At 37.6% G+C, this 27,677-nt stretch overlaps 1 protein-coding gene across 2 annotated transcripts in view; it reads right to left on the bottom strand.

The window, feature by feature from the left end:
* The window catches only part of TRIM37 (tripartite motif containing 37), a 2,575,817-nt gene that overhangs the window by 72,690 nt on the left and 2,475,450 nt on the right, over positions 1 to 27,677 (bottom strand). The window contains exon 26 of one of the 2 annotated variants that reach the window (XM_044054277.1): positions 13,048 to 13,092. The exons of the other annotated variant lie outside the window; for it this stretch is intronic. Coding sequence (XP_043910212.1) covers positions 13,089 to 13,092 — 4 coding nt within the window. The 3' untranslated portion in view covers positions 13,048 to 13,088. The remainder of the gene's footprint in view (positions 1 to 13,047; positions 13,093 to 27,677) is intronic. 2 annotated transcript variants of the gene reach the window in all.

Below are 27,677 nucleotides of genomic sequence, written 5' to 3'. Positions count from 1 at the left end.
AAGAGCGGTGGTTAAAGGGCAGATGGTCAGGGCTGCTCGTATGATTTCTGATGACTCAGATTTTGAGTCAGAATGCAATCACCTCTATGACATGTTCATTAAAAGAGGGTATCTGAGCAACCTAGTTGATAACATAAGGAGGGAAGTTGTTTTTAAACGTAACATTGGTCAGTTTATGCCCTTACTTAAAAAGCAAGATTGTCCTTCAGTTCAGGTTGAATCCAATGTAATAGACAATGTAGGTCTGGAACTCACAAACCAAAGTTTTAGTGATGTGAGTTATCCAACTAGTTTTTTATGCACATATTCTTTGGATTATTTGTCCGTTACGGAGGCCTTGAGCAAAAATTGGGAGATTATTAAAAATGATGGAACACTATCCAAAATTTTGGGCTTTAGTCCTAAAATAACATATAGACGTGGACATAATTTGAAAGCCCTACTGGAAAACAATAACAAATCTCATTCTGGTAGAATTAATGGGATGTTAAAATGTGGCTCATGTCCTCAATGCAAATATATCATGGTTAACAATCAAGTAGTTATGGATGACAAAACTTATAAAATAATTGGTAAACATAATTGTGAAACAAAAGGGGTCACTTACGTTGCATTATGTAATTCTTGCAATGCATTTTATATTGGAAAGATGGAACAACGTTTAAGGCAGAGAATATACGAACATTACTATGCCACAAGTAAAAAAGATTTAAACAATGCACTGGCAAAACATTGTTCTGAATTTCCAAGTCATGCTTTTAAATTTGTAGTGTTGCAAGAGAGAGTTGATAACAGTCGAGGGGGACCTTGGCAAATCATGTTGGAAGTAGAAGAACTGAAATGGCAGATTAGAACAAGGGCACATAAGTTTCCAGGCATTAATGACAACATTTCGATTAAGTGCCTTTTGAGGCTTTTGGCTGTAGATAGATAATGTTGTTAAATATGCCCAATAAGGTATTTTTTATGGCATAAATCTAATGTTTTAGAATATATTTATATATATATTTTTACAACACAAGATGTAGTTTGAGGTTAGGTATATCCAATGTAAAGCTTGCGTTTTAATAGATTTATTAAAGAAACAACATTTAAAGAGAACCTAGTTAAATTAATTTATTTTATTGCACACAGAGTTATGTACAGGTAACATACATTTATTTTTAAGAATATTTGCATTTTTTTAATGTATATTTAAATATTTTTATTCCCTGTTTTTATGTTAACTATTAAAATTCATAGTTTTAGTCTTAACATTCGTTGTCTAGGCAATGAACTCATGCTAATTGATGTTGTAATTCACCTGATTGTTTAAAAGGAATTTTCAACAGTTGTTTAGCTGTTTGTCTGAGGAAGGCTAGGCATTGTTCTAGCTGAAAGTGTGACATATTAAATAGCACTAACTTATTTCATTTAGCCGGCTGTCATTGTGTTCCTTTGTTCCTTTCGTTTTAAGAGTTTGTTTGCTAGTTTTTGAGTTTTTGTTTTCCGTTCCTTTTTATCAAGCTGGATCCCTGACATTTTAAATTTAAAAGAAGGACTTTCATTTGGCATTGAAATGGCACACAGAGCTCTTGGGAAACCTGCCACTAACTCAAACTCTCCTCCTAGGTCAATAATTATCAAATTTCTTTCATACGTGGACAAGTAACTGATTTTAAGATCTACTTGGTGGAAGGTACCTCTAAAATATAAACAGAGCCTGACTATTCGTCTAGAATAATGGAACAAAGGAAAAAGTGTGGCCAATGATAAAGTTTCTGAAACAAAATAACATCAAGGCACAACTTGCATATCCAGCTAAGATAAGAATACTGTATGCCAATGATATGAGGACTTTTACTGACTTAGAGGAAGCCTCTTCATTTATTAAAACTAATAATGTGATTACTGACATGTTTGGGATCTCTTAAGGGTAACTAAATATTGGATATTTTATAAGTAAACATAATAATTGTTTACACTACTAAGAAGATATGGACTGGATGTCACCTTCTCTCAAGAGAACAAAAGAAACAAATGTCTGGACTGATGTCAAAAAGAAGGATCAAAAGACCGATACTGTTACAGCCAAATCTCTCAAAGCATCTACTATGATATGAATGGTTTTAACATTACTTTAAAGGACCAATTTTACTGCTTGGAATTTTAAAACAAAGGTAATTAACTACTGGAATCTTTATATTTTTTGAAAATAGATGAGACAGAGTTTTCACATTACCTCACGTATGTAAAACGGGGTACTTTTCTTTCACAGAAGGAGGGTTATATAGCCCATAAAATATTTATACTGTAAATCAACATACATAGTATATGTGTATTTTCTCTTAATTTTCTCTTTTCTTTCTCTCTTTTCTCATTATTTATTGTAACTGCATCTTGTCTCCCTTTCTAAATTCTCTCCTATTTACTATACTAATATAGTCTGTATATAGTTAATAACTCACTATCTATACATAGATAAATAATAGTCTAAAATAATCTAGTTTTAAGGTAGACTAATTGGAACAGTGAACTTAATTGTTATTACAATATTTATTAGATTAATGACAGTCACTGTTATGCTTATTGGGATTGGGGACACGTTCGTGATTAACTCTGAAATGTTCCATTCATGTACATATGTCCTTTGAATTATTTCCTTTTAGTATTAACAAATACATACAAAAAGGAGGGAAAATGTACTGTTGGTTAAGAGAAGTGAAGCTTCCTTCACAATCTATTTATGTTGTCATTGCAACAGTAAACAATTGCTGCAATTTCTAAGGACACTGTGAATCTGCAAAGTGCATTTAGCCTCACAGATAACAAATAATAAGAAAAAGTAATGTTGTTTAGTTATTAAAATGAAAAACAACCTAAACAAGGTAAAATAAATACATAATAGGATTATTTGTAAATATTTTATGATTTATCCTCACAGGATTACATATTCCAGGAAACACAACTGAAATGTTCCCAAACTACATGTGCACTGAAATGTAGCTGCTCGATTAAAAAGTACTACGTACTTTAACATGCTGATTTCACAAGCTGTCTGCACTGTAAAGGTTATATTTGATATATTATTTGAAATTGTCAGTCTCTAGAGCACATGAAAAGATGCATATTACTTTTTGTAACATGTTATCTTTGCAGTTACCTCACACTCTGCACAAACTCATTTGGTAACTGACAGCTATTCATTTAAAGTATCAGTTTAAATATTAAACACACCCTTGAAATGTTATTGACATTTTAACAAAATATAATCTGAACTGTAAAATGAATGACTTGAAAGAAGTGAAGTGATGCATAGAATTCAGACAGTTCTTGACACTACAGTAAAAGTAAAAATATATATTCACAAGGAAGTATTGAAATGTTTTAGTCTTCCAGTTAAAATAGCTTACTGTCAACATTTTGCGACATCAGAAAGTTTGAAGAGCTAGGAAATTACTATTCTTTGTCTTTATAACGATTATTAGACAGATGTTAGACTCTGCTTAGTTTAATGAATTGTAACATATGTTTATGAGGAAAACTGGACTCAATTACTCACATTGGACGACACCATTCCTGGAAACTCAACTGAAATGTCCCCAAATTACTTATGAATTTAAATGAAACTGCCTGATTAATAAGCATAATTTACTTTATGATTTTTTGGAATTGTCGGTTCAACAGGGTACTATTACGAAGCAGGTAGGTACACAACTTAAGGTGGAGGAGCCTAGTCTCCAATACCTACATATGTTACCTATATATGTTACCAAAAATACATAAAGATCCATTACATCCTCCGGGCAGACCTATCGTTTCAGGTAGAGGTTCCTTAACGGAACCATTGTCAGCTTTTTTGACATTCTATCTGAAGCCGCTGTTGTCATTTATCAGGTCCCATATTAAGGACACTACCGAATTTCTTAATATCATCAATGACTCTCAATTGGAATCTCATTGGCCACTTTGTACACTTGATGTGGCTTCATTGTATACATGTATCCCACATGATCAGGGTATTTTGGCGGTTTCCTATTGGTTATATCAATCCAACCTTTACTCCTTAGCCTTTAACAACTTTTTGATCAAACTAACTGAATTGGTGTTGCGAAAGAACATTTTCTATTATCAAGGAAAGGCCTATTGGCAGATTAAGGGAACTGCGATGGGTGCTTCTTTTGCACCCATCTATGCAGATTTGTTCATGGGGTATTATGAGGTTAAGTACATATATGATGTTAACCATAACAAATTTCTACAACATTTGGATATCTGGCGTAGATATCTAGACGATTGCTGGATGGTGTGGCGTGGGAATAAGGAATGTTTAATCCAGTTTGTGGATTATTTGAATAATAACACTTTTGGCATTCGGTTCACGGTTAACATTGAACATTCAGAGATTGTATTTTTGGATATTAAGGTTTCAAAACTTGCGGATAATACTCTATCTAGTACTGTATATAGAAAATTCCCTAAATACAATACTTTATTACATGCCAATAGTTCACATCCACGCCACATCATCCGCAATATTCCAAAATCTCAATTTATGAGAATCAGACGGATTTGTTCATCGGATCAGGATTATTTGGATTCTAGTCTAGATTTATCTCGCAGATTTTTACAACGGGGCTATGACTCTCAACTTCTAACTAATGCTGTAGGACAAACCAATAGATTGACACGTCAGGATTTGTTGTGTTATAAATCAGATGATAGGCAATTTATGAGGCAAAATAACAACCAACCCTTACGTCTAGTAACAACCTATGGTACTAATACGAATCGCTTCAGAGATCTTATTAATCAACATTGGGCCATTCTTTTGTCACATGATGTTTTAAGTAGCGTGTTGCCTGAACAATGTCAATTTTCCTACCGGTGGGGAAGAAATATGAATTCACATTTTACACACTATAAAAGATACATTCCAAGCCCCCCACAGCAAAGAACTTTAACTGGTGAATTACTAAAGGGCTGCTATCCTTGTGGCCATTGTACGGCCTGCCAACATTTGCAACAAACCAAAGAATTTTCTAGCAAAAACACCTCTAGAATTTTTGAAATAAGGGTTTTTGCTAATTGCAGTATGGATTGGGTTGTCTATTTGGCAACCTGTACCTGTTCTGCATTTTATGTCGGACAGACGTCGAGACCAGTGAAATTCAGAATAGGGGAACATTTAAGTTCAATTAAGAATAAACGTGTTGCCAATGCCCTATTTAAACACACTTTGGAACATGCATCTGCAGTTTTTAGGTTTGTTGTCATAGATAAGATAACTCTACATAGGGGTTTTAAAGCTGGATGGCACCAAAAACTCAATCGAATGGAAAATATGTGGATAACCAAATTGGGTGGTTTATTTAGACCTGGACTAAATATTTTAGAATAGGTTTATCTCATGAACTATTATATCATTATGCCTATGGAGGGATGTTTGTCATGTACCATTTCTTTTTTTGTTTTTTTCCTATATAATCATAAGTCCTATTAGTTATTATTCAGGGATAGTTATATTGTAATATTGGTTGTATTTATTAGTACAATTTACAATACATTATGATGTTTCCCATATGTCATATCATGGTATATAGGTATTTGTTTAAATTATTACTGAAACAGGTTGGTCAAGGGACTATTTTTATTTTATAGGGACATGTAATATTTTCATACAAATTCTATTTCTCATTGAAGTTACATATTCATTTATTTATCAATTTTTGTCTCTTTATTTGTAATTATATACAATACAAATGGGATAGGTTGTTTCATGTAATACTTCAATATTTATTTGAATCAGATTGATGACAATATATAGATTTTGTATGGTTTATTTATGTAAAATATATATATATGGGAAGAAATGTTGTTTTTCCCTAAACTTTTTCATGTTCCCTAATGTTTTGTGACCTTTCCTGCTTTAATGGTACATGCCCCTTTAAATGAGCACTATAAATTTGGTACTCATGGGGGGGGTTGGGTTTTCCGACTTGATTTTGAAATATAGCATTGATAAAGGCTATCCTATAGCCGAAACCGGTTTGCTTAATTATGGGTTTATAAACTATTTCAACAATAAAGTTGGTTTTTGGTAGAGCGAACAACACGTGCTGGCTCATTTCTTTTGGATTCATAATTTACTTTAACAACCTGAATCCATAAGCTATCTGCTCTATATATGCTACATTATATATGTCACTTGCATATGACAGTCTCTAGAGCACACAAAAAAATACATATTATTTTTGCAACATGCTATATTTGCACTAACCATACATTCTAAACTAACTCAATTGGCAACTGACAAATTATTTATTTGAAACATCAGTCTAAATATTAATTGTGCCCTTGAAATATTGCTGTTTTGACAAAACAAAACCTGAATTGAAAAAGGAATGATTTGAAGAAGTATTGTACAGATTTCAAAGACAGCTATTGACACTACAATATAAATAGAAATGTATACATGAAGGAAAAATTGAAATGCTTTATACTTTTAGTTAAAATAGCTTATTGTTAACTTTTTGCTTTATCAAAAAAATTAAAGAGCTAGGAAATTATTTCTAATTTGTCTTTATAATGTTTACTAAAGTGATGTTAGTCACTGACTTGTTTAATGGATTGGGAGTCATGTACAAGATGGACTACTGAATATTATTTCTGGTTACCTGTGTTTGCTGAATTTCTTTTATTAGTTGTTGTTGTTTGTCTTTCGGCTTTTCCCGGTTAGGGGTCGCCACAGCGGAACTCCGGTCCACTAATGATTGGGAAAGAAAGGGAAGAGAAATCTCTGTTTTTGGTCAAGGAAGGAGAGGATTAAGAGTATTCTAACTGCCCGAGAACTCTCTAAGATGCTCTAAATAATATTTGATTAATACTTACCGAAGTTAAGTCTTGACTACCATATAGGTACCTTCACATTCATTCTAGACCTGATGTGATTGCCCATTCTGGAAGCAGGAGATGCCCTATGCAGGATGGAAATTGTCAGGGTGATCATAGTTCATTCTTAGACTCTGCTTTGTAAATCTATAAATATGTAAAAGCACTGCACACTAGAATGTAGGGCACCTCTACTCTGAGTCAGGATACCACTGATAAGCCATTTCTTTTCATAAGTGTAAGTTGAAGTTGGTGAGCTGAAGAGTGGGAAAGTAAAGGAAGACAGTACATATACAGTAAATTCATATTTCATTGGTAATCACTCATTGTCTCCTGTAGAGTCTTTTTAGTCAAATTATTTTAGTAATAATCTATTTGTTGTTGGCTTATTTAGTGTATGCTCCTCTGTTGCATTTAATTTATCCAAAATGACATATCTGACATGTTTGGGATCTCTTAAGGGTAACTAAATATTGGATATTTTCTAAGTCAACATAATAATTGTTTACACTACTAACATTCCATCCTGATATATAAAATACTATAGAACAATAATAGAATAATATAGAATTTCATATCTCTTTTAAGAAAATTCTCCATATAATAATTTAACATATGGAGCTCAGTTGATATTGTTGGTTAAAGGTATGAGTGATAATCCAACAGATCTATCTTTATCTATTGGATTAGGAATGACTTTCATTCCATGTTTAATGGGAAATTCATATTTACTTGTATTTGATACTTTAGAATTAATGTTTTATAGAAGTACTTTTTTTAAAGCCTGACCAGAATTTTACCCTACTTATATTTAAAGAAAGAACATTAAATTACACTCCCAAGTTTACACACACAAAAATAACATCCATCAGAGAATATGGTATAACTACTATAATCAAAATACAAAAAGAAGCAAAAAGTGTCTTCCAACAATAACTTGAAATGGATTTAACATTCTTATCATTAAATACTAATGGCTTAAATAATGCAAATAAAAGATCAAACTTACTAAAATATTTAAATCTAAATAAGGCACAAGTAGTATTTCTCCAGGAAACGCATTTTAAGACTGATAGCTTTATTTGGAACCCTAAGGACTATACAGTATTAGCTCAATCCTCCTATAGAACAAAGACAAAAGGAGTATCAATTCTCTGGAAGAAAAACTTAATCACTCCAAAAGTTATTTATAAATATGAAGACAAAGAAGGTCTACTAGCATTTGTTATAATTAAATTTAATAACAGAATATGGACCTTAGCTAATCTATATTGGTTCACAGGAATTGGAGCAGGAACGGTTAAAAACACCTAGATTTTATTACCAACAGTTATAAAGGAAATCTTATACTGGGAAGAGACTTTAATTGTACCTTAGAAGCTTCTGGAACCACCAAGCGGTCTTTTCACATAGCAACTATTTCAAAATCCTTAAAAAATGGATTGATTAATTTCATTTAATTGACACTATTAAAGTAAAAGATGATAAATCCTTATTTTCCCATAAAGACCATATATTTGGAACACAAACCAGAACAAACAAATTATTTGTAGTTCAAGATTTACAAACAAAAATCCTCAGCTTCTCAATAGTTTCATGCCCCTTCTCAGAGCATGACTCTCTGATAATGAAGCTCCAAATAGAGTTTAAACCTTTAATACTCAATAGAATTTCCATCACATATCATGAAAATTAAAGAATTCAGACCCTGGATGTTGTCATAACTACAATTATGTCTTGAAATTAATAACACAGCAGAAATCAGTAGAGTCACGGTTTGGGACTCATTAAAAGCATATTTATTTGGCAAGACCCTTAGCTGGTACAAAAACAAAGTTAGAGAGTGGGAATCTGAATCATTACACTTGCAAACCGGACTCTTGACAGCAAAACTTAAAAAAAAAAACAGAATTGTCCAGAAGTCAAAAAAGAAATAGAGGAATTAAATAAAAATACAATGAAATTCTAACACACAAAACTTGTCTAGCCTTGGAAAAATTAAAAATAAACTCATTAGCTACCTTCCCCAGATATCTACATAACTTATCTACAAGAATTAAAATACAATCTAAAGCAAATAACAGTAGTATACATCATGAAAAGAAAGGGAAACAGTATCAGATATAGGAGACATCCTTGAAGCATTTTGGTTCCATTATATGGAACACTTCACAAAAAAAAAAAATTAGATACCAACCAAATAAACTTAGATAAAAGCCTTATCAATATAAAAAAAATTCCCGAAAACGTAAAACTAGACCTACAAATACCTATATCCTACAAAGAAATTGTTGACAATATAAAAGAAAGTAAATCTAACAAAGCTCCAGGAATAGATGGTATAATTAAGGAAATTTACAAACTCTTCCCTTCAACAGTAATCTCCCTTTTTCATAAAACTTTGCTAGAAGTCCAATCAGAAGCAAAAATACCACCCTCATGGAAATATTCTCTCATAACACCAATTCTAAAAGATAATAAACCATCAGACCTTTGCACCTCATACAGACCTATATCATTACTGAATAATGATTACAAAATATTCATGTCAATACTAGCTAACAGAATGAAAATCCTACTTTCAAAGACAATTAATAATGATCAAACTGGATTTTTTTTATAACAGGCACACACATGATAATATTAAAAGGATACTTATTCTTATAGATTATGGGAGTAAAGAAGATAGAAAAACACTTGTAAACGTATTAGACATAGAAAAGGCCTTTGATTCCATCAACTGGGAATATCTATTTAAAACTTTAGCATTATTTGAATTTCCTCCTCCCTTCATCTTATTACTAAAAAACATATATATTAATAAGTTAGCCTACATTAAATTAGGTCCTTTCACCTCAGAATTTATCCATATAACAAAAGGTACTAAACAAGGATGCCCCCTTTCTCCTAATTTATTTGCTTTGGCTATAGAAATACTTGCAGAAATAATACACAATAATCCAATAATAAAAAGGAATAGAAGCCTATGACCAGTACACATCTAAAATAATACTTTTTGATGATGAAATTTTATTAACCCTATCAAACTCCAGAGAGTCATTAGGAGAGCTAGAAGTAGTAATGGAGAAATTTTATAAGATTTCAGGTCTACACTTTAATAGATCAAAATCAAAATTTCTATTTTTAAATAAGAAAAAAGAACTACAAGTTACAGATAAATCCATCATAGGAAAACAAGAACTTACACTAAATTATTTAGGAATAGTGTTATGCAAAAATATAAATGAAACAATATTAATAAGTTATAAAAACATTATCGAAACAATAAAAAATATATAGAAAAGTGGAACAAAATTACATTAACTTTTGAAGACAGACTGCAATTAATTAAAATGGTCTTATTGCCAAAAATACTATATGTAGCATTAGCAATACAGTTAATTCCTGAAAGATGCATTCTTAAAGAAATAAACTCATGTTTAATAAAATGTTTATGGCATCCCAAAAAGAATATTGTTGCTCTAACTCATCACATTAGACCCTGGAAACAAGGAGGACTGAACTTCCCAGAAATAGAAACATATATAAAAGCATCTGTGCTTAAAACTACAATAGACTGGATAAACCCAAATTATTTTGCCAACTGGAAAGAATTAACAACGGCTACATTAACAAATGAATTTAATCTGTTAAAAAAAATTTTATAGCAGACAAATCAAACAAACCCTGGTACATACTATGCATAAGTATACAATATAATATAACAAAACCTTCTAAAACAACACTGATTAATCATTACATCAATTCCTTTAGGAAACTTATCAATGCAAACATAGATCTAAAACTTTGGTTTGACCTTTTAACCCCATTTACCATCACTAAGAACTTTCCTCACAAAATATATAGGGAAACAATAACCTCCTGGGAACAAAATGGATTCTTATGCTAGTTTCAATGTGTAAATAAATTAAATGTTTTAGATATACATATGATAAAAACTGCTTACAATATTCCAACACAGGACTGGTTAACCTTACAAAGCATTCTAATGTACACTCAAGATTTATGCAGATTAATTAATAATTACTCATTTAAAGATATTCCAAATCTAATAAGTTTTCTGTATGAATTTATATATAACAGTTGTGAAAAGAAAAATTCTATTTCAAATCTATATAAAGACTTAATAACATATAAAACAATTCCCAAACCATCATACTGGCAGTTCTTAACAAAAGGTCAGTCATTGCAGTTAACAGAAGAAATTAAAAGTAACATCTTACTATCAGTTAATTACAACTCTAACACACAGTACTGGAAAATATTTAACTGGAAATACTTACATAGAGCATTTTTAACAGCAGATAGAATTAAAAAGATCAGTACTACTACAAATGTTTTTTGCTGGAGGTGTGAAAAGTCAAATAAAGCAGAATGGATTCATATTTTTTATGAATGTAATACAATTAAATCATATTGGAATGGAATCAATCATTTTTACAAGCTTTATTTAATGAATCTTTTACCTTAACTAAAGTATTGATAATTCTAAATGTAAATGAAGGTCCCTACCCGAATAAGACAAATATGTATTTGCTATGGACAATACTTGCTATATCTAGGAAATGCATAACCAGAAGGTGGAATTCAAATACACCCCCGACCTTGGAAGAATTCTACACTTTACTGAAGACAACTGCATTGATGGAAATAAAAATCAAAGAACTACGAATCTATCCCAGGCCATTGGTAAATAATCCCTGGAAGAAAGTTATATCTTTGTTGGACACACTGCAATAATCAATATTGTATCCCTGATAAATGATCTGTTAATTCTATATTTAATTACATACAGTATATAACTGAAAGTCAGGCTATTGTAAATATTGTATATAGTTGTTTCAAATATTTAAAAATATTATGTATAGGTTATTTTAATTGAAAATAAAAAAAAAAAAATATTTGAGAAAAAAAAATAAAGTCCAAGCAATATAGAAGTTTATTGTACCACTTATATATGTGGGGAAAGCTTTCTTTATACTACTTGAAGAGAAATTGAAGAGAGGCACACTAAGGAAGTAAAGAAATTTCTATGGGAAGGAAAGCATGTGAAAATTAAGCGTACTCCCTATAAAGTGCTCAGCTGAAAGCCATCCCATAAAGCAGACCTCTAAAAAAAACATCTACTGAAGAATGTGCCTTCTTCCAACAAGACGCAGCATTGTGGACCAGACTTCCACATAAATTAAGAGTCTTGAAATCTCTCACTGAGTTCAAAAAGGCCTTCTCCAAGCATTTGCACCAAGAAAACCAAGTTTAAATGCTTTTGTGATGATGGTTAATCTCGCCATTTGCTATCAAACAGCATACCACCTCAAGCTGTCACTGTGAAATGCTGAATTCTAAAAGGAGCTAAAACCAGCATGACATTTGTTCAATGCTTGTTATACTATATGTTGTCCTGTTTGCTTCTTGAAATACTGAATTTCAAAATGGACTATGTATATACTGTAAAAACTGTAAACTTTTATTTTACTGTTAACTCTATCACTGCAACATTTCACTGTACATAAGACTCAGCAACAAGCATGAGGCTCAACAACAAGCATGTGTTTGTTCAAAGACCCTTTAAAAAACATTTGATTTTGCATTTGTTTTTATGTATTGTATGCTTCCTGATTATTCATGTCTTTTGCTTTTGTTTCTGAGGTTTAGGGTTGATAGCCTATAAACCTTCTAAAGGATCTTCAGGCCAGCCGACCTACCCTGGTTGCTAAATGGTAAATATATAAAGTGAGTGAAATGTTATCACCAGTAGCGCAGGAAGAACTAGATTTACCTCTACACACTTACTGTAAGACTACTACTCAAACAAAATTTACATATCTATCACAGGTCTAAGGGTACAGAAATGAAAAATTATTTTAACACAAGGTACTCTGACAAGAGAGAGACAGAATGACAGTATAGTTCTAGTTTGAGAAGGAAGATAAAAACATGTTTACTTTAATTTTGTTGCAGGAGCAGCAAGACAATTCTTGAAGGAAAAATAAGATAAGTATATATATATAAAAAAAAAAGATATTGCCAATAGGGACAGAAGTAACAGATAAGAGAGGAAGGGAAGCATGAATTTTCTGGAAAAAGAGTGGTAAAGATCCTATGGGGAGGGTAGTTAACAGGATGAGATCAAGTTACAAAACAATTTTAACTTACATCAAAGGGGATTTTCCTCGTACCACATCTTATTAGCAGAATTACCTACAACAAAAAGAAAACGAAGTGAAAATGGCACTTCTGAATTAGAAAAATTTGTGACAGAACCCAGAAGAAAGATAGTAAGCACCAATAAATTATGTAGATGTTACAGGGCACTGTGGGGGAAATACAGATGTATTTCTGAAAAATAAGAAAGCTGATGGGGAAAAAGGAATAAGCAAAGAATTAACTTAGGATTTAGGATCAATGGGAGGAAATAAAGAAGACTCCAAAATATGCTAGAAAATTCAGAACCTTTTTTATTTACAATTTGATGACCCTTTTATAACAAGACTCAGGAGACCTATACAATAGTAGTTACAACAGAATGATATACATTGAACATCAACTCAAAACACAGCAAAAAGTATTAACATTGATAAACCACTGCACTGAGTGTAGGGACAACACGTAATAAAAGAAACACCACTTGAGGATAGTAACAGTAATGTTCATTAAACACACACACACCATGTATATTCAGGTGTGTGTGTGTGTGTGTGTGTGTGTGTGTGTGTGTGTGTGTGTGTGTGTGTGTAATATTTACAAAATATGCATATATGTCCTGTACCCAGTGTTCTCTCCTGTCTATCTGATGAATCTGGGCATCTTGGGGCAATGAAGAAATTGCCTCATGTACACAGACAACCCTCTCCTCCTACCACCCAACACTACAACCTGTGAGAGATGCACTTATCTAGCCAAACTGGAGGTAAAGCTCTCTCCAACCAAGACTGAACTTGACAGTCAACAGGAGAAGGTAAACACTTGCACCACACCACACATCACATAGTCTCACTAAATCTGCACCACCAATATCCACACACACAAACACAAAAACATTTGCGGAGGCTCTCAATAATAATCTGCTCAAGCAACAGAGACCTCCAAAGCAGAAATGCAAGCAAACTCCACCCCCAACACAACCCAAAGGACACACAGCCCGCAGACTCAGTGAGTCACTCAACCACAGCCAGTAAGGCAAAACAACATACCCAACACACTAGTCATAGGTGACTCTATAGTCAGGCACACTGATGTCCCACTCACCAGGCTAAACATGAGAAGGTTACTGTCAGCTGCCTGTCGGGTGCCAGGATCTGCCACATAATCCACACACTCAGGTCACTCCATAACAAGTACAAATATGACTGTCATTGTCCATGTTGGTGTGAACGACCTGAGACATACCTCCCTGGACTACATGAAAAGAGACATGGAAGAGCTCTCCGATCTTGTAGCCCAGGCAGGTATGACCCTAGCCCTAAGTAGCGTTCTGCCATCACCCAGAAGGATACCGCAGTACAAGGACAAAATGATTGACTTCAACAATTGGCTAAGCTTCTGGTGTCATTCTAAAGGGATCCTGTATCTGTCTGCCTGCGATGACATGGTCGACAGACCACGATGCTTTGCCAGAGATGGCCTGCACCTGTCAACCCTGGGATTCCGGATACTGGCTAAGGTTCTTCCCGACCCTATAGTGCCTTTTTTAGGCAGGGTTCAAATGACAAATTCACCACCGTAACAAGAACAGGCAAGCAAAAACTGTGGGTGATGCTACTCAATGCTAGAAGTCTAAATCTCAAAATGCACTCACTCGAGGCACTCCTTAAAATGGAGAACATCAATATCTGTGCAGTGACTGAGACCTGGTTCAAGGCTCCAGAGAGCACTCCTGCACTACCGGGCTAAAACTCATACCACACTTTTCGGCCATGTAACCTGGTCCGGAACACTAAAGGCGGAGGTGTGTCCACATTCATTAAGGATATCCACACCTCCAGGCTAGTTGCTCAGCATAATGCAGCCAAGGTTATCCAAGTGCAACTAACTCTGGGCAAAACTGCAATCCAAATTGTAGCTTGCTACAGATCTCCCACCATGCCCCAGGATTCCCACTCCTCTTTTCTTGATATACTGGAAAATATTAGGGTTCAACCAAACACCGTAATAATGGGTGATTTCAACTACCCCACCATTAACTGGGAAAACTACTTGTGTACCAACTTCTTCGCTCAACGCTTTCTGGAATTCATAAACTCCAATGCCCTGGATCAACTTATCCACACCCCCACCAGGGGCAACAATATCCTAGATCTAGTCATTACAAACATGATGTGACTGGTGTTCCACACCTGAAGTCAATGCCTTATTGGTCCGATCCGACCATAAGTTAATTACCCTAGATATCCACATCCTTCCCCCACCCCCATTAAGGAAACCATGGTAAAAAATTTCTCCAAAGCCAACTTCATGCTTCTTAAGACAGAAGTGGTGAACTTCATGACACTCATGCAGATGGACAATCCAGTTACGACTACTGAATCCTACACAATTGCACTTTATAAGCATTTACACCAGTGCATGGATCGTGCTATCCCAAACAGAACCAAGACGCTATCCTCCAATAAAAGGAAGCCAATCTGGTGGCCCCCTGCCATAAACAAACTGTAAAACAGATGGAAGAAACTGTTGCAAAAGAGAGTACAATCCCATGATGGATGTGGAGGAACTCTCTGGTCAGCCTCAGTAAGAAGCTGCAATCACTAATAAAATCCTCCAAAGCTAGTTACGAAAACAAAATCACCACTGATTCTAAAGACAACCACAAAGCATTCTATAGCTATGTCAAGAATCTCAATGGCAACACTCAGATCTGCTCTGAGTTACAGCACAATGGCACTAAATATACAGACCCAACTGATATTGCCAACATCCTGGCAGATAGATTCAGTGCTAACTTTACCTCCCTCTCACCCCGAAAACAGCTCATCTCTATACCGGAAGAATGCACATTTCCTGTAATCACGGCTGCACAGGTAAAAAACACACAAGGGACAGCTTGCACCTGTCATCCCTGGGCTTCCGGATATTGGCAAAGTCTCTTGCCACCCCCATAGTGCCTTTTTTAGGCAAGGCTCAAATGATAAACCTACCACCCTAGAAAACAAAAATGGAAAAAAACTAAGGGTAATACTGCTCAATGCCAGAAGTCTAAACCTCAAGATGCACGCCCTCGAAGCCCTCCTCAGTATGGAGAACATCGATGTCTGTGCTGTGACTGAAACCTGGTTCAAGGCTCCTTAGAGCACCCCAGCACTGTCAGGTTATACCGCATATCATGCGTTCCGGCCCCAAAATCTGGACCGAACCACAAAAGGAGGGGGAGTATCCATATTCATAAAGGATGCCCACACCTCCAGGTTAGTGGCAACGCACGAAGCATCGGAGACCATCCAGGTGCAATTAACCATAGGTAAAACTGCCCTTGTAGCATGCTACAGACCACACTCTCAAACTCAGGAAACCCACACAGCCTTCCTGAAGACACTGGAGAGTATGAATGTCTCTCCAAACACCATCATATTGGGTGACTTCAACTACCCAAACATAGACTGGGAACACTACTCAAGCCCCAACACCCTAGCCCAAAAGTTCCTGGAGTTCATAAACTCAAATGCTATGGAACAACTAGTCACCATTCCCACAAGAGGAGAAAATATACTAGACCTGATCATCACAAACATGGGGACAAAATGCTCCACACCGGACGTATATCCCTCATTGGTGAGATCAGACCATAAATTAATCTCACTGGAGATCCACATCCTGCCCCCAACCCCAGCAAAAAAGACCACAGTGAAGAAAGTACAGTTTTGTACCTACCATAAATGTAGATGTCCGATAGGTATGCATCTGCAGTCATCACATATGGGTTGTCCTGCCTCAGGCAGCCCTTCGGTCGGCCGGATTCCAAAGTCTGGGTCTGGCCTCGGCTGATGTCGCACTTTCCCCGACGTCAGAGCGTCTGGGGTATAAAAGCATCAGCCGACGCCATCTTCCTCAGTTTTTCTTGCCCCAGATGCCAGGTGCCCTCTAGGAAGGCTAAATTTGGAGAAATGCAATAAAATTCCAAACATTTGCAAAAATATATATACATATATACAAACAAATACACCATAATAGATCCCCCAGCTAGCTAATAGAGGGGTAAGTACCCTAGGAATACCACAGAGAGGAAGGAGGGAGGGTAAACCTGACTGCAGATGCATACCTATCGGACAACTACATTTATGGTAGGTACAAAGCTGTACTATGTCCTTCAAGGATGCATCTGCAGTCATCACATATGGGTAGAATACCATAGCCAATCTGGGGGTGGAGGCACTAAGTAAAGGATGGTGTAGTTAATATACCCTGCAGGACTGCCGTAGCAAAGCCTGCTCTGGATCTGGAGTATAAAGGTAAATTGTAATGCTTGGCAAATGTATGCACGGAGCTCCATGTAGCAGCTTCTAAAATGTCCTTGGTAGCCACCCCTCTTAGGAAGGCTGTGGTGGTGGCTGTGGCTCTCGTAGAATGAGGTCTAATGTTTGCTGGCACAGTTTTTCCATGAAAGGAGTAACAAAAACGAATGCAATTTCCTATCCATTTTGAAATTGTCTGTTTGGAAATTGCTTTTCCTTGTGCCCCAGCAGCATATGCTACAAACAACTGGTCAATCTTTCTGTAACTTTTAGTTCTGTCCAAGTAGTAGCGCAATTGTCTGTGTATGTCCAGGGTGTGCAGAAGTTTCTCCCCTTTATTTTGTGGTTTTGGGAAGAATGTAGGCAGGTGATTTGCTTGGTTCAAGGATACCCTGGATACCACCTTTGGCATAAATGTAGGATTGGTTCTCAAAGAAACTCTGTCTTGATGAAAGATAAGAAATGGCTGCACTGCCATTAAAGCTTGTAACTCAGATACTCTTCTTGCTGAGGTTATGGCCAGAAGGAATGCAGTTTTCTAAGACAGAAACTGTAGATCCGCCGATGCTGCTGGTTCAAAGGGAGGAAGTGTTAGCTTTTCCAACACAAAGTTAAGGTCCCAAGTAGATAGAGGTGGTTTCCTTGGAGGATTGATGTTTTTGATTCCTCTTAGAAACGGTCTTAGGAGAGGATGCGAGAAGACAGGTGGATTAACATTGTATTCTGCTGAAATTGCTGAGGCATGTATCTTAATGGAAGAGTAAGACAGGCCATTGTGGAACAATTCTGCCAAATATTCCAGTATATGTGCCATGTTCATCACTGTCACATCTAGACCTTTTGTTGTGTTCCAAGTGTGAAATCTTTTCCATTTTGCTGAATATGCCTTCCTTGTGGAAGGCCGGCGAGCTTCCATAATAATATCCTTAACTCTCTGGGATAGGTTATCCTGAGGAGGAGTCATGGTATTCTCCAGGCAGTTAGCTGCAAGGTTTTCAGGTTGGAATGCAGAGTCTTGAAATTGTGCTGTGTCAGTAGAAGTGGCCATAGGGGGAGAGGCCACGGTTTTGTCTGTGACATGCTCTTTAACAGTGGGTACCAGTGCTGCCTTGGCCAGTTTGGAGCTATCAGGATCACTCTGGGCTGCTCTGCCCTGATCTTCAGTAAAACCTTGGCCATTAATGGGAGAGGTGGGAAAGCATAGGCTGTTAGAGCTTTCCAGCTGAAAGAGAGAGCGTCCACTTTCCATGCTTGTGGGTGGTATGTCCTTGAGCAGAATGTCTTCAGTTGATGATTGTGGGGGGAAGCGAACAGATCTATTTCCGGCCTTCCCCATGATTGTGTTATGAGTAAGATGTCTGGGTGCAGCATCCATTCGTGTGCATCCATGGTAGTTCTGCTTAAGCTGTCTGCCAGTATATTGTCTTTCCCTGGCACGAACTGGGACTGCAGCTGTATATTGAGTTTCAAGGAAAGTTCCCATAGATTCATTGCCAGTCTGCATAGAGGGTAGGAATGGGTGCCTCCTTGCTTGTTTATGTACCACATAACTGTGGTGTTGTCTGTCCTTATGAGCAGGTGGCCTTGATGAAGGAAAGGATTGAAGGCCTCGATTGCGTGTATCACTGCCAGCATTTCCTTTTGGTTTATGTGCCATAGCCTTTGGATACATCTGCCCTCCATGTGTGCTCCCCAACCTTGGTCTGAAGCGCCCGTGGTGATGGTTTGGTTGGCTCTTGGTTTGCTGAAGGGCAACCCGCTGTTCGACTGGCAGGCTTGAGCCCACCACAGAAATTCCTTTTGAAGGCATGGAATGAGTGGGATCAAAGTTTCTAAGCTGTGACTGTGCTGAGTCCATACACTCCTTAGGTACCATTGTAATTTTCTCATATGCAGCCTTGCTTGCGGAATCAGAAGAATGCAAGATGCCATGTAACCCAGGGCCTGCAGGATTTTCCTTGCAGTCAGCTGAGTTTGTCTTGTCAGATTCTTGAAGTAATCCGGTAGTTGTTTTTGCTTTTCTTCTGTGAGAAAGGCCATTTGGGTGGTTGTGTCTAGATCCGCACCCAGAAAGGTTATTCTTTGGGATGGAACAAGTCTTGATTTTTGGATGTTGACTGTATATCCCAAGGCCTGTAGTAGGTGGATGGCATAGTCCAAGTCCTTTAACAAAGTTTGCTTGTTGTCCGCTTGTATAAGGCAGTCGTCCAGATATGGGTAGATTTGAATCCCCTGAAGTCTGCAGTGTGCAATTACTGATGCCAGGAATTTTGTGAATACTCTGGGTGCAGTAGATAAGCCAAAGGGCAATGCTGAGAATTGATAATGCTCTGACCCTGCAAGAAATCTGAGGTGTCTTCTGCAACTTTGTCGAATAGGGACATGCAGGTATGCCTCCTTGAGATCTAGAGTCACCAGCCAAGACCCCTTGCCCAGCATGGGAAGGAGTTGCTGTAGAGTCAGCATTTTGAATTTTGGCACAATGAGGTAAGCATTCAGTGCGGACAAGTCGAGAATAGGCCTCCATTCATTTTCTTTTCTTGGAACAAGGAATAATCTGGAGTAAAATCCTTGGCCTTTTTCTGCAAGAGGTACCTTTTCTATGGCTTTCATTTGTATTAATTTGGTAATTTGCTTCAAAGCCTCTGCCTTCTGATTTGGTGGCAGGTCTGGCATTCCTTTTCTTTTTGGCAATGTGTGGAAATGGAACCTGTATCCTTTGTCTATTATTTGCAGTGTCCATGTGTCCCTTGTAATGCTGTGCCAATTTTTTGAGAATAAAGAAAGCTTTCCGCCCAAAGGTGCTTCTAATTGAGCCCTGGTCGGCGGAGTCAAAATAAAGTAATTGAGTCTATCCTGGTGTAGCAGTTGTGGTTCCTGCACTACCTCTCTGGTTGGGAGGCTGCCACTGACGGCCTCTGTAGGAGCCTCTAGTTTGCCCTCTACCTCTGGCACGCCTATTCCTGCCGCTCTGAGATCTTTCTGAGTCCGGAAAGGACCAATTCTTAGTAGGCCAATTTCTGCTGAATCTCGGTGGTTGAACTTGCAGAAAGTCTTTGACTGTTTGCACAGATTTTGCCTTTTCTTCAAATTTCTTTAAGACCTCTTGAGCCATGGAACCAAATAATTTTTGCTTTTCCATAGGAACATCCAAAAGCTTAGCTTTAACATGGTCTGGTAAAGATTGTTCCTTCAGCCAGGCATGCCTACGTATAATTGCACCTGTCATAGCTGACCTACATGAAGCTTCCAATGCATCATAACCACACTGCAAGAAATGGTTACTAACCTGCTGGGAGTTATGCACCAGATCCTGAAAGGATTTGCGATCAAGGGGTTCAGAAGAGGACAGTTTCTTATGCAATTCATCTAACAAATACTCTTGGTACTGTATCATATGAAATTGACAATTTAATGCCCTCATGGAAAGAGTTGCAGAAGTATACACTTTCTTACCCCACCTCTCTAAAGCTCTGGACTCCCTTTCAGAGGGTAGAGGATTTTTAGCAGTGGCAGCTGCAACCCCTTTTGGGCCCTGGGAAATAGTTTCTGGATCAGCAGAGTGGGCCTTGTACAGGTGTAGATGTGAATCCGGGACCCTGTAGTACCTATCAGGTTTGGCAGGTGCCGGAGGGAGAGAGTCAGGGGCTGTACTAGCATCAGAGTACACATCATCAATAACATTCCAAACAGGAGGTATAGCTAAAGGCCTATGCTGAGGTAAATGTAAAAAGGTCCTTAATCTCTTTCTAGAATCAGAGAATTCCTGACCCTGCCATTGAAAATGTTCTCTCATAGAGTGTAGTGTCTCTCCAAAGGAAAACTCTTCAGGAGGGGAGGCCGAGGGAATAGATTCTTCAGCATCAGAATCCTCGTAGGCCGAATAAGCCTCCTCCTGGGGGTCTGACAGAACAGAGCCATCAGTGGACTCATCTGATGAGTGGTGGTCAGAGGGCTCAACCCTGGGCTTTTTGTCTGGAGGTGGTTGTGAGCCCCTGTCCGGATGAGGTTGAGAACCTCTAATTAAACAGATAAGATCCTCTGCTAGGCTAAGAATCTGTGAGCCAGTAGAAGGTCTCTGAGAGGAAACCTTGGGAGGCAAAGCTTTAGTAAGTTTAGCAGCTTTAGCCCTAGAAAAAGCCTTAATGGGCATGGATGCAGGGGTCTGGCTGCACCACGTGCAGGAGTAGACTTGTCTAAAGGAATGGTGTCGGAAGGTTCCTGGACACCGGTTTCAATAGGTAATTCAATAACCGACTCGGCCGGGGCCTCCGGGGCCGAGGTAGTTGGTTGTGCGGTTTCGGTAATAGGAAGTACCAAGGACTCTGTTTCAGCCGAGACCGAGACACTCGTGGTAGGCCTGACCGTGGTTTCAGCCGAAACCACGGCCCACGTGTGTCGGTCCTTGTCCTTCCATTTTTTAACTAAATGCGAAGTCGGAGTCTCCGACGGCATCTTGTAAGCAAAACTAGCCCCAAAGAATTCCTCTGCAAATTCCGACCGACGTCTAAGAGTTCGTCGGTTGAAGGAAGCACAGGCTGAACAGGCCGAGACGTCGTGGTCTGGGCCTAGGCAAGGGAGGCAGTAAGAGTGGAAATCCTTATGAGGTATTTGTTTCCCACAAGTTAAACAATTATTAACTTTATCTGACATCGGCTGAGGCAAAAAAGAGTCCCCAACGGGGTACTTAGCTTTTTCGAGGTCTTCGGTAGCTGAATCACAGGAGCTGGCCGACCGGCACTTGCGAACTGCTTCTGCTTCGGGCACCACGTGGCAAGAAAGACTGAGGAAGATGGCGTCGGCTGATGCTTTTATACCCCAGATGCTCTGACGTCGGGGAAAGTGCGACATCAGCTGAGGCCAGACCCAGACTTTGGAATCCGGCCGACCGAAGGGCTGCCTGAGGCAGGACAACCCATATGTGATGACTGCAGATGCATCCTTGAAGGACATCTTCTCAAAAGCAAACTTCACACTTCTTAAGACTGCAGTGGTATCCTTCAAGGCCCCCGAGCCAGTGGAAACCACAACCCACGCTGCTGAAACCCTTACAAATGCCTTCTACGAGCACCTCCAGGAATGTATGGATCAAGCAATCCCTAATAAAATCAAGACCCTTTCCACCAAAGGCAGGCGCCCGGTCTGGTGGACCCCAGCCATAAACAAACTCTACAACAAGAGGAGAAAGCTACTACATGACAGAGCAAAATCCCTAAAAGGGAAGGCATCTCTGATCAATACCAGACAACATCCCAGGCTGCGTTCTACATGAACTACAGAACGAACAGGCACCCCACCTAAGTATCATGTTCAATCATAGCCTCGCCTCAGGCTTTGTGCCCGCTGAATGGCGCACAACGGTTATCCCACTCCACAAGGGGGGAGCCACCATGAACCCTGGGAACTACCGCCTCATTAGCCTAACGAGCCTGGTCTGCAAGGCCATGGAACATCATCATGGAACTTATAAACAAAGACATTGGTAATCTCCACACTCTGGACCCCAACCCAGTTCGGGTTTGTAAAAGGCAGATCATATCTCCTAAACCTGATAGACTTCTTTGAAGCAGTCACCAAAGCTATAGAAGAGGGTAAGGTGGTTCACACAGCCTAGCTAGACCTTGCCAAGGCTTTCAACACCATCCCCCACTCTGGAATTATAGATAAACTCACTAAACTAGGTATAAATCCCTATGTCACAAGATGGGTTCTCAAGTGGCTCACTGACAGAACCCACACTGCTAAAGTAGCAGACTCCAAATTCAACTTCAGACACAGACCAGTGACAAGTGCAGTACCACAGGGTTCAGTCCTGGGTATTCTCCTGTTTGGTATCTACTTCTCTGAAGTACAGGCTAATACAGAAGGTCTTTGGCTAATGAAGTTTGCAGATGACTGCAAACTAGGAGTCATAATCGAAACTCCTAATGATGTGGACATCCTACAAAAGGGCCTCACTGAGACAGATGCCTGGTGTCAAAGCCATGGCCTCAAGCTCAATGCCAAAAAGTGCATTGTCATCCACTTTGGTAAAAACTCTGTACCCATGAACTACAACATAGGCGGTAGTATACTTAACACTGAAAGTGTGATAACAGACCTTGGGACACAGGTGGACAATAGTCTCTCCTTTGATAATCACATTGCCACAGTAGTCAGGAAATCCTTCTACATGGTACACTTCATCACAAAAGGTTTCTCATCCAGAAAATAAGAGGTCATTGCTCCCCTCTACTCATCACTCATTAGAACCATTATAGAGTACAACGCCCCTTTTGGTATGTACCTCACAAGACATCTACAACTGGAAAGGCCACAGAAATACCTCACAAAGGGGATTACCAGCCTCAAACAGATGCCCTACGCAGACAGTCTCAAAAAACTCCAGCTTTACTCCGTCGCATATCGCCTACTCAGAGGTGATCTCTGCCTAACATACAAAGCTATGTCAAACCAAGAGCTGTTGGACATGCTCCACTTAAAGAAGTCCAAATCCCTCAGAGCTACACACTCTAGGGACATAAACCTTGTCACCACAATAAACAGAACATGCCGGAGGGATAGATTCCTGTCCCAGAGACTTCCCATATTCTGGAATAAACTACCTAGCTATATCAAACAAAGCTCCTCATTAGTACTCTTCAAGAAAAATCTTGATGATTGGATGGGAAATAGGAAATTCACCTCGGGGATCACTTCTGTGGCTCTGCTCGACAGTGGCATAGGAAAATAATTTTCTTGGGTGGCAAAAGCCAGGGTACCTTTTTGGCTAGGCTTGTATAGGCCCTAGGGCCGACAGCCTAGTACTTACCTATGAACCTATATGAAATATGGTCACTTTAAAGGATTTTATGTAAACTGCTGACATACAATAAGCATACAGTTTATGGTACTTGACTTAGTAAAAACGACCAGCAGACTGTAGTAGCTGTAAACATGTATATTAAACCATCATAACATCAGTATATAATATAAACAAACCAGTTTTGGCTTATACTTCACTAAGCCTTCATCAGTGTAAAAATACAAATAAAAATCAACCATTTATATACTGTGTCAGAAGCTTGAAGACCAATTAGAGGTGTTCATTTAGCCCTGGGGCAAACAGCCCTCCCAATTTAATAATCCATTTTTTCTCTTTAGCATGAAGTAATTCATGCCATCCAAATTTACTATATTTAGTTCCCAAAATTCTATCAATGATAATAAGGTGAAATGATGCAGTTTTATGGGATTCAGTATGTTTAAATAAAGCACTTGTGTTTCTTTTATTCTTAATTTCACTGAAGTGTTCTGATATTCTATGTTTCACTGCTCTTGATGTTTGTCCTACATAGAAAGCAGAGCACTTACAGATGGCAAGACAGATAACCCATTCTGAGCTACAGTTGGCAAAAAAAAAAAGATATCAAATACTTCACTAGTGCTTTATTTAAACATACTGAATCCCATAAAACAGCATCATTTCACTTTATTATCATTGATAGAATTTTGGGAACTAAATATAATAAATTTGGATGGCATGCATTACTTAACGTTAAAGAGGTGGAATAATCTAGTAAGGAGCATTTTTCTTTAATATATCATGACATACCAGTGGTTTACATCGTGGTGATTCATGTTGAAAGTGAACGACTGTAGATTGGTGTAGTATACATTGCTTGGGATCTATACAATTTTGAATTGTGGCGAACTGTGAAACGTGGAACTAGGTTAACTGCTAACAGCATCTTCTCATTTGCCTAAGCCTAAGTCGCAGGTTGGAATCAATAGCGGTCATCGTCTAGCCGATAACGCACACAATAGAACAACAGGTATACCAAATTAGTATACGGCACGGCTTCTGTCTCCTTTGGCTTTTACCAGTGAGTGGTTTATATTGTGAACTGGGGCGGATTGTGTAATGTGGAACAGTGTTAACTAATAACAGGCTCTTTTTTGCCTAAGCCCAAGCACATTGGTTGGATTCAGTAGTGGTTATCGTCTTGCCGATAACGTGAACAACAGGCATACTGAATCAATATACGGCATGGCTTTTGTCTCTTGGTTTTTACCCCTTCTAACTATTCAGACTGAGACTTTATGGCAAGTTTTTTTTTTTTTTTTTGTGTTTAACTAAAGGGTGATATTTCCACTAATTCAATAACTTCACATTATAAACTGTGGTGGTGGTGCTGTGGTAGCGTTGTCGCCTCACAGTAAGACGTTGTCCTGTTCGATTCTCAGCTAGAGCATCTTCTGTGCCTGTGCGGAGACATGCATGAATAGGCGTACCTTCATTGAAGGTTGTGTGTCAGGGCCAGCAACTCGGCACGTAAAAATCTACTGCCAATCAGTTCCGCTGTGGCAACCCCTAACCGGGAAAAGCCAAAAAGACACAACAACAATAATAACTTCACATTATAGTACTACTGATGGCATGGTTCTATCAGGGCGAGACTATATGACTTGAACTGGGATACGTATGTGCATTTTCTTATAAAACAGAAACAGGCCTGTTTGGTGATTATTTAAGTTGACACAATAAGCTACGAGTATATTATCAGATCCATCACTTATACTGAGTACAAGATACAGACACTAACTTATTCAATTGAAATGAGTCGCCTCATCGGATTGGATAATTTATTACAACTACGACTACATAAACTTTGAATTTATTTCCATTACAGGAGTGAGATGGACTTTTTCATAAGGAATTTTTTATGACACCTTTTGGTGTTAAGGAACAAACCGGACATATTTCTAGGGGTGGTACTATTTCATGAATGTATATTTATTGTATGCAACTTGTCCATTAAGGACATACTATGATTAACGTTGCTGAAGTGCTAAAGTACTAATTTCATTTCCCAATAACAAGTTAATAGAAGTGTTTAAACTTTTGTCAACAAGTTTTAATCAGTGGGAAATTAATATATACTTACATTCATTTAGTGGTATTAACATTGTGATTGAGTATTTGAGAAACTAGAGGGGTGTTGCATATTTAATGTATCATCCACTATCCAGTGGAATTTAAAATATAGTGACCCTTTGTAGTTTCACAATAAGGCCAACTGAAAAGATGATATTTTTGTAATAACATGCTTTGACAAGTGGGAAAAGAACAGGTACCTATATGCAAGCAGTGGTCTGAACATTATGTGATATTTAACTGAGTATTTAAAAAAACTAGAATGGATGTTGTAATGCAATAATAGTCCTTATGCATTTATAAGAATAATTTCTTGTGATTCAGGATTGTGTTGAATTTATGGCTATTGTACTGCATTTATAGTTATAAGCTGGGTTTTCCATCTGTGGTCATACCAAGCCAAGACGAGGCGTAATGTGGTAAATAATTTCTATAGTTAATCACCCGTGATTAATATACACAGTAACAATAAGATATCAAGAACATTTAAATATTAAGTTGGTCTAGGTTATACTTGGATTCTAAGACGAACAGAACCAATATATATTTATATGGATATCGACTATATTTAACCAAATGATGTTACATTTAGGGTGATAAAGTATAGAATGCTTGGGACCTTATAGCTAAAGAGCTAGTACCGTTCATTAATTTAAGTATACTATTATGTTAACCATGATATATAGTCTATGAGCATAACACAGTGGATGCTTATATAGTGGACCTATAGTTAGCTGATTTTTATAAATCAGCACTATAGTATAAAACTGTATTTCTACTAATAGCTTTCACAAGCCTATACATTATATTTATAGGATTGTCTTGATACTATAGGTTAAACTTAACACTAATATTTCATCTGGAAATATTCATATTGGCTTTGTTAATATATCCTCATGAGTGGGTGTGACCCTGTATAATGATTAGATCTATATTTTTGATACAACTTGTTAACTTTATGAGACCAATTGGTCTCTATATATTGAGTGGGCGATATGTGAAGTTACTTTTTTAAGACTTTATGACCCTACAGATTTTATAAGAGGTGGACTCAAGGCTTTATAAAAAACATGCATAATGGGACTGTTTGATATACATCTCTATAAATAGATATAAGGCTCCTGAGGAGCACTGAATTTATATTAAAGTGATATAATTCACAGCCTAGGCTGATATTGTCCAAACTTGGATGCCAGGGGCTGATATTGTCCAACAATAAAATATATCTGGGGGTCTTTAATTTTAATTTAATTCACTTGGCTCACTCAATATGGATATATCTAAATCTGCTAAGGGGGCTTTCCTCTGACCGGGAAGACTTAGCAATTTTTGGTATTGGGATGGACCAAATATCAGAAAATGGGGCCACACCATTCAATAAAGAGGATACTTGTGAAGCACTTTTTGCTACTTTAACTAAA

The sequence above is a fragment of the Protopterus annectens genome, chromosome 13.part0, assembly GCF_019279795.1.
Source record: "Protopterus annectens isolate FY-2018-M chromosome 13.part0, PAN1.0, whole genome shotgun sequence".
In the NCBI taxonomy this organism is placed as follows: Eukaryota; Metazoa; Chordata; order Ceratodontiformes; family Protopteridae; genus Protopterus; species Protopterus annectens.
The sequence above is the reverse complement of the archived record's forward strand: the minus strand, read 5'-3'. Positions and strand labels throughout refer to the sequence as shown.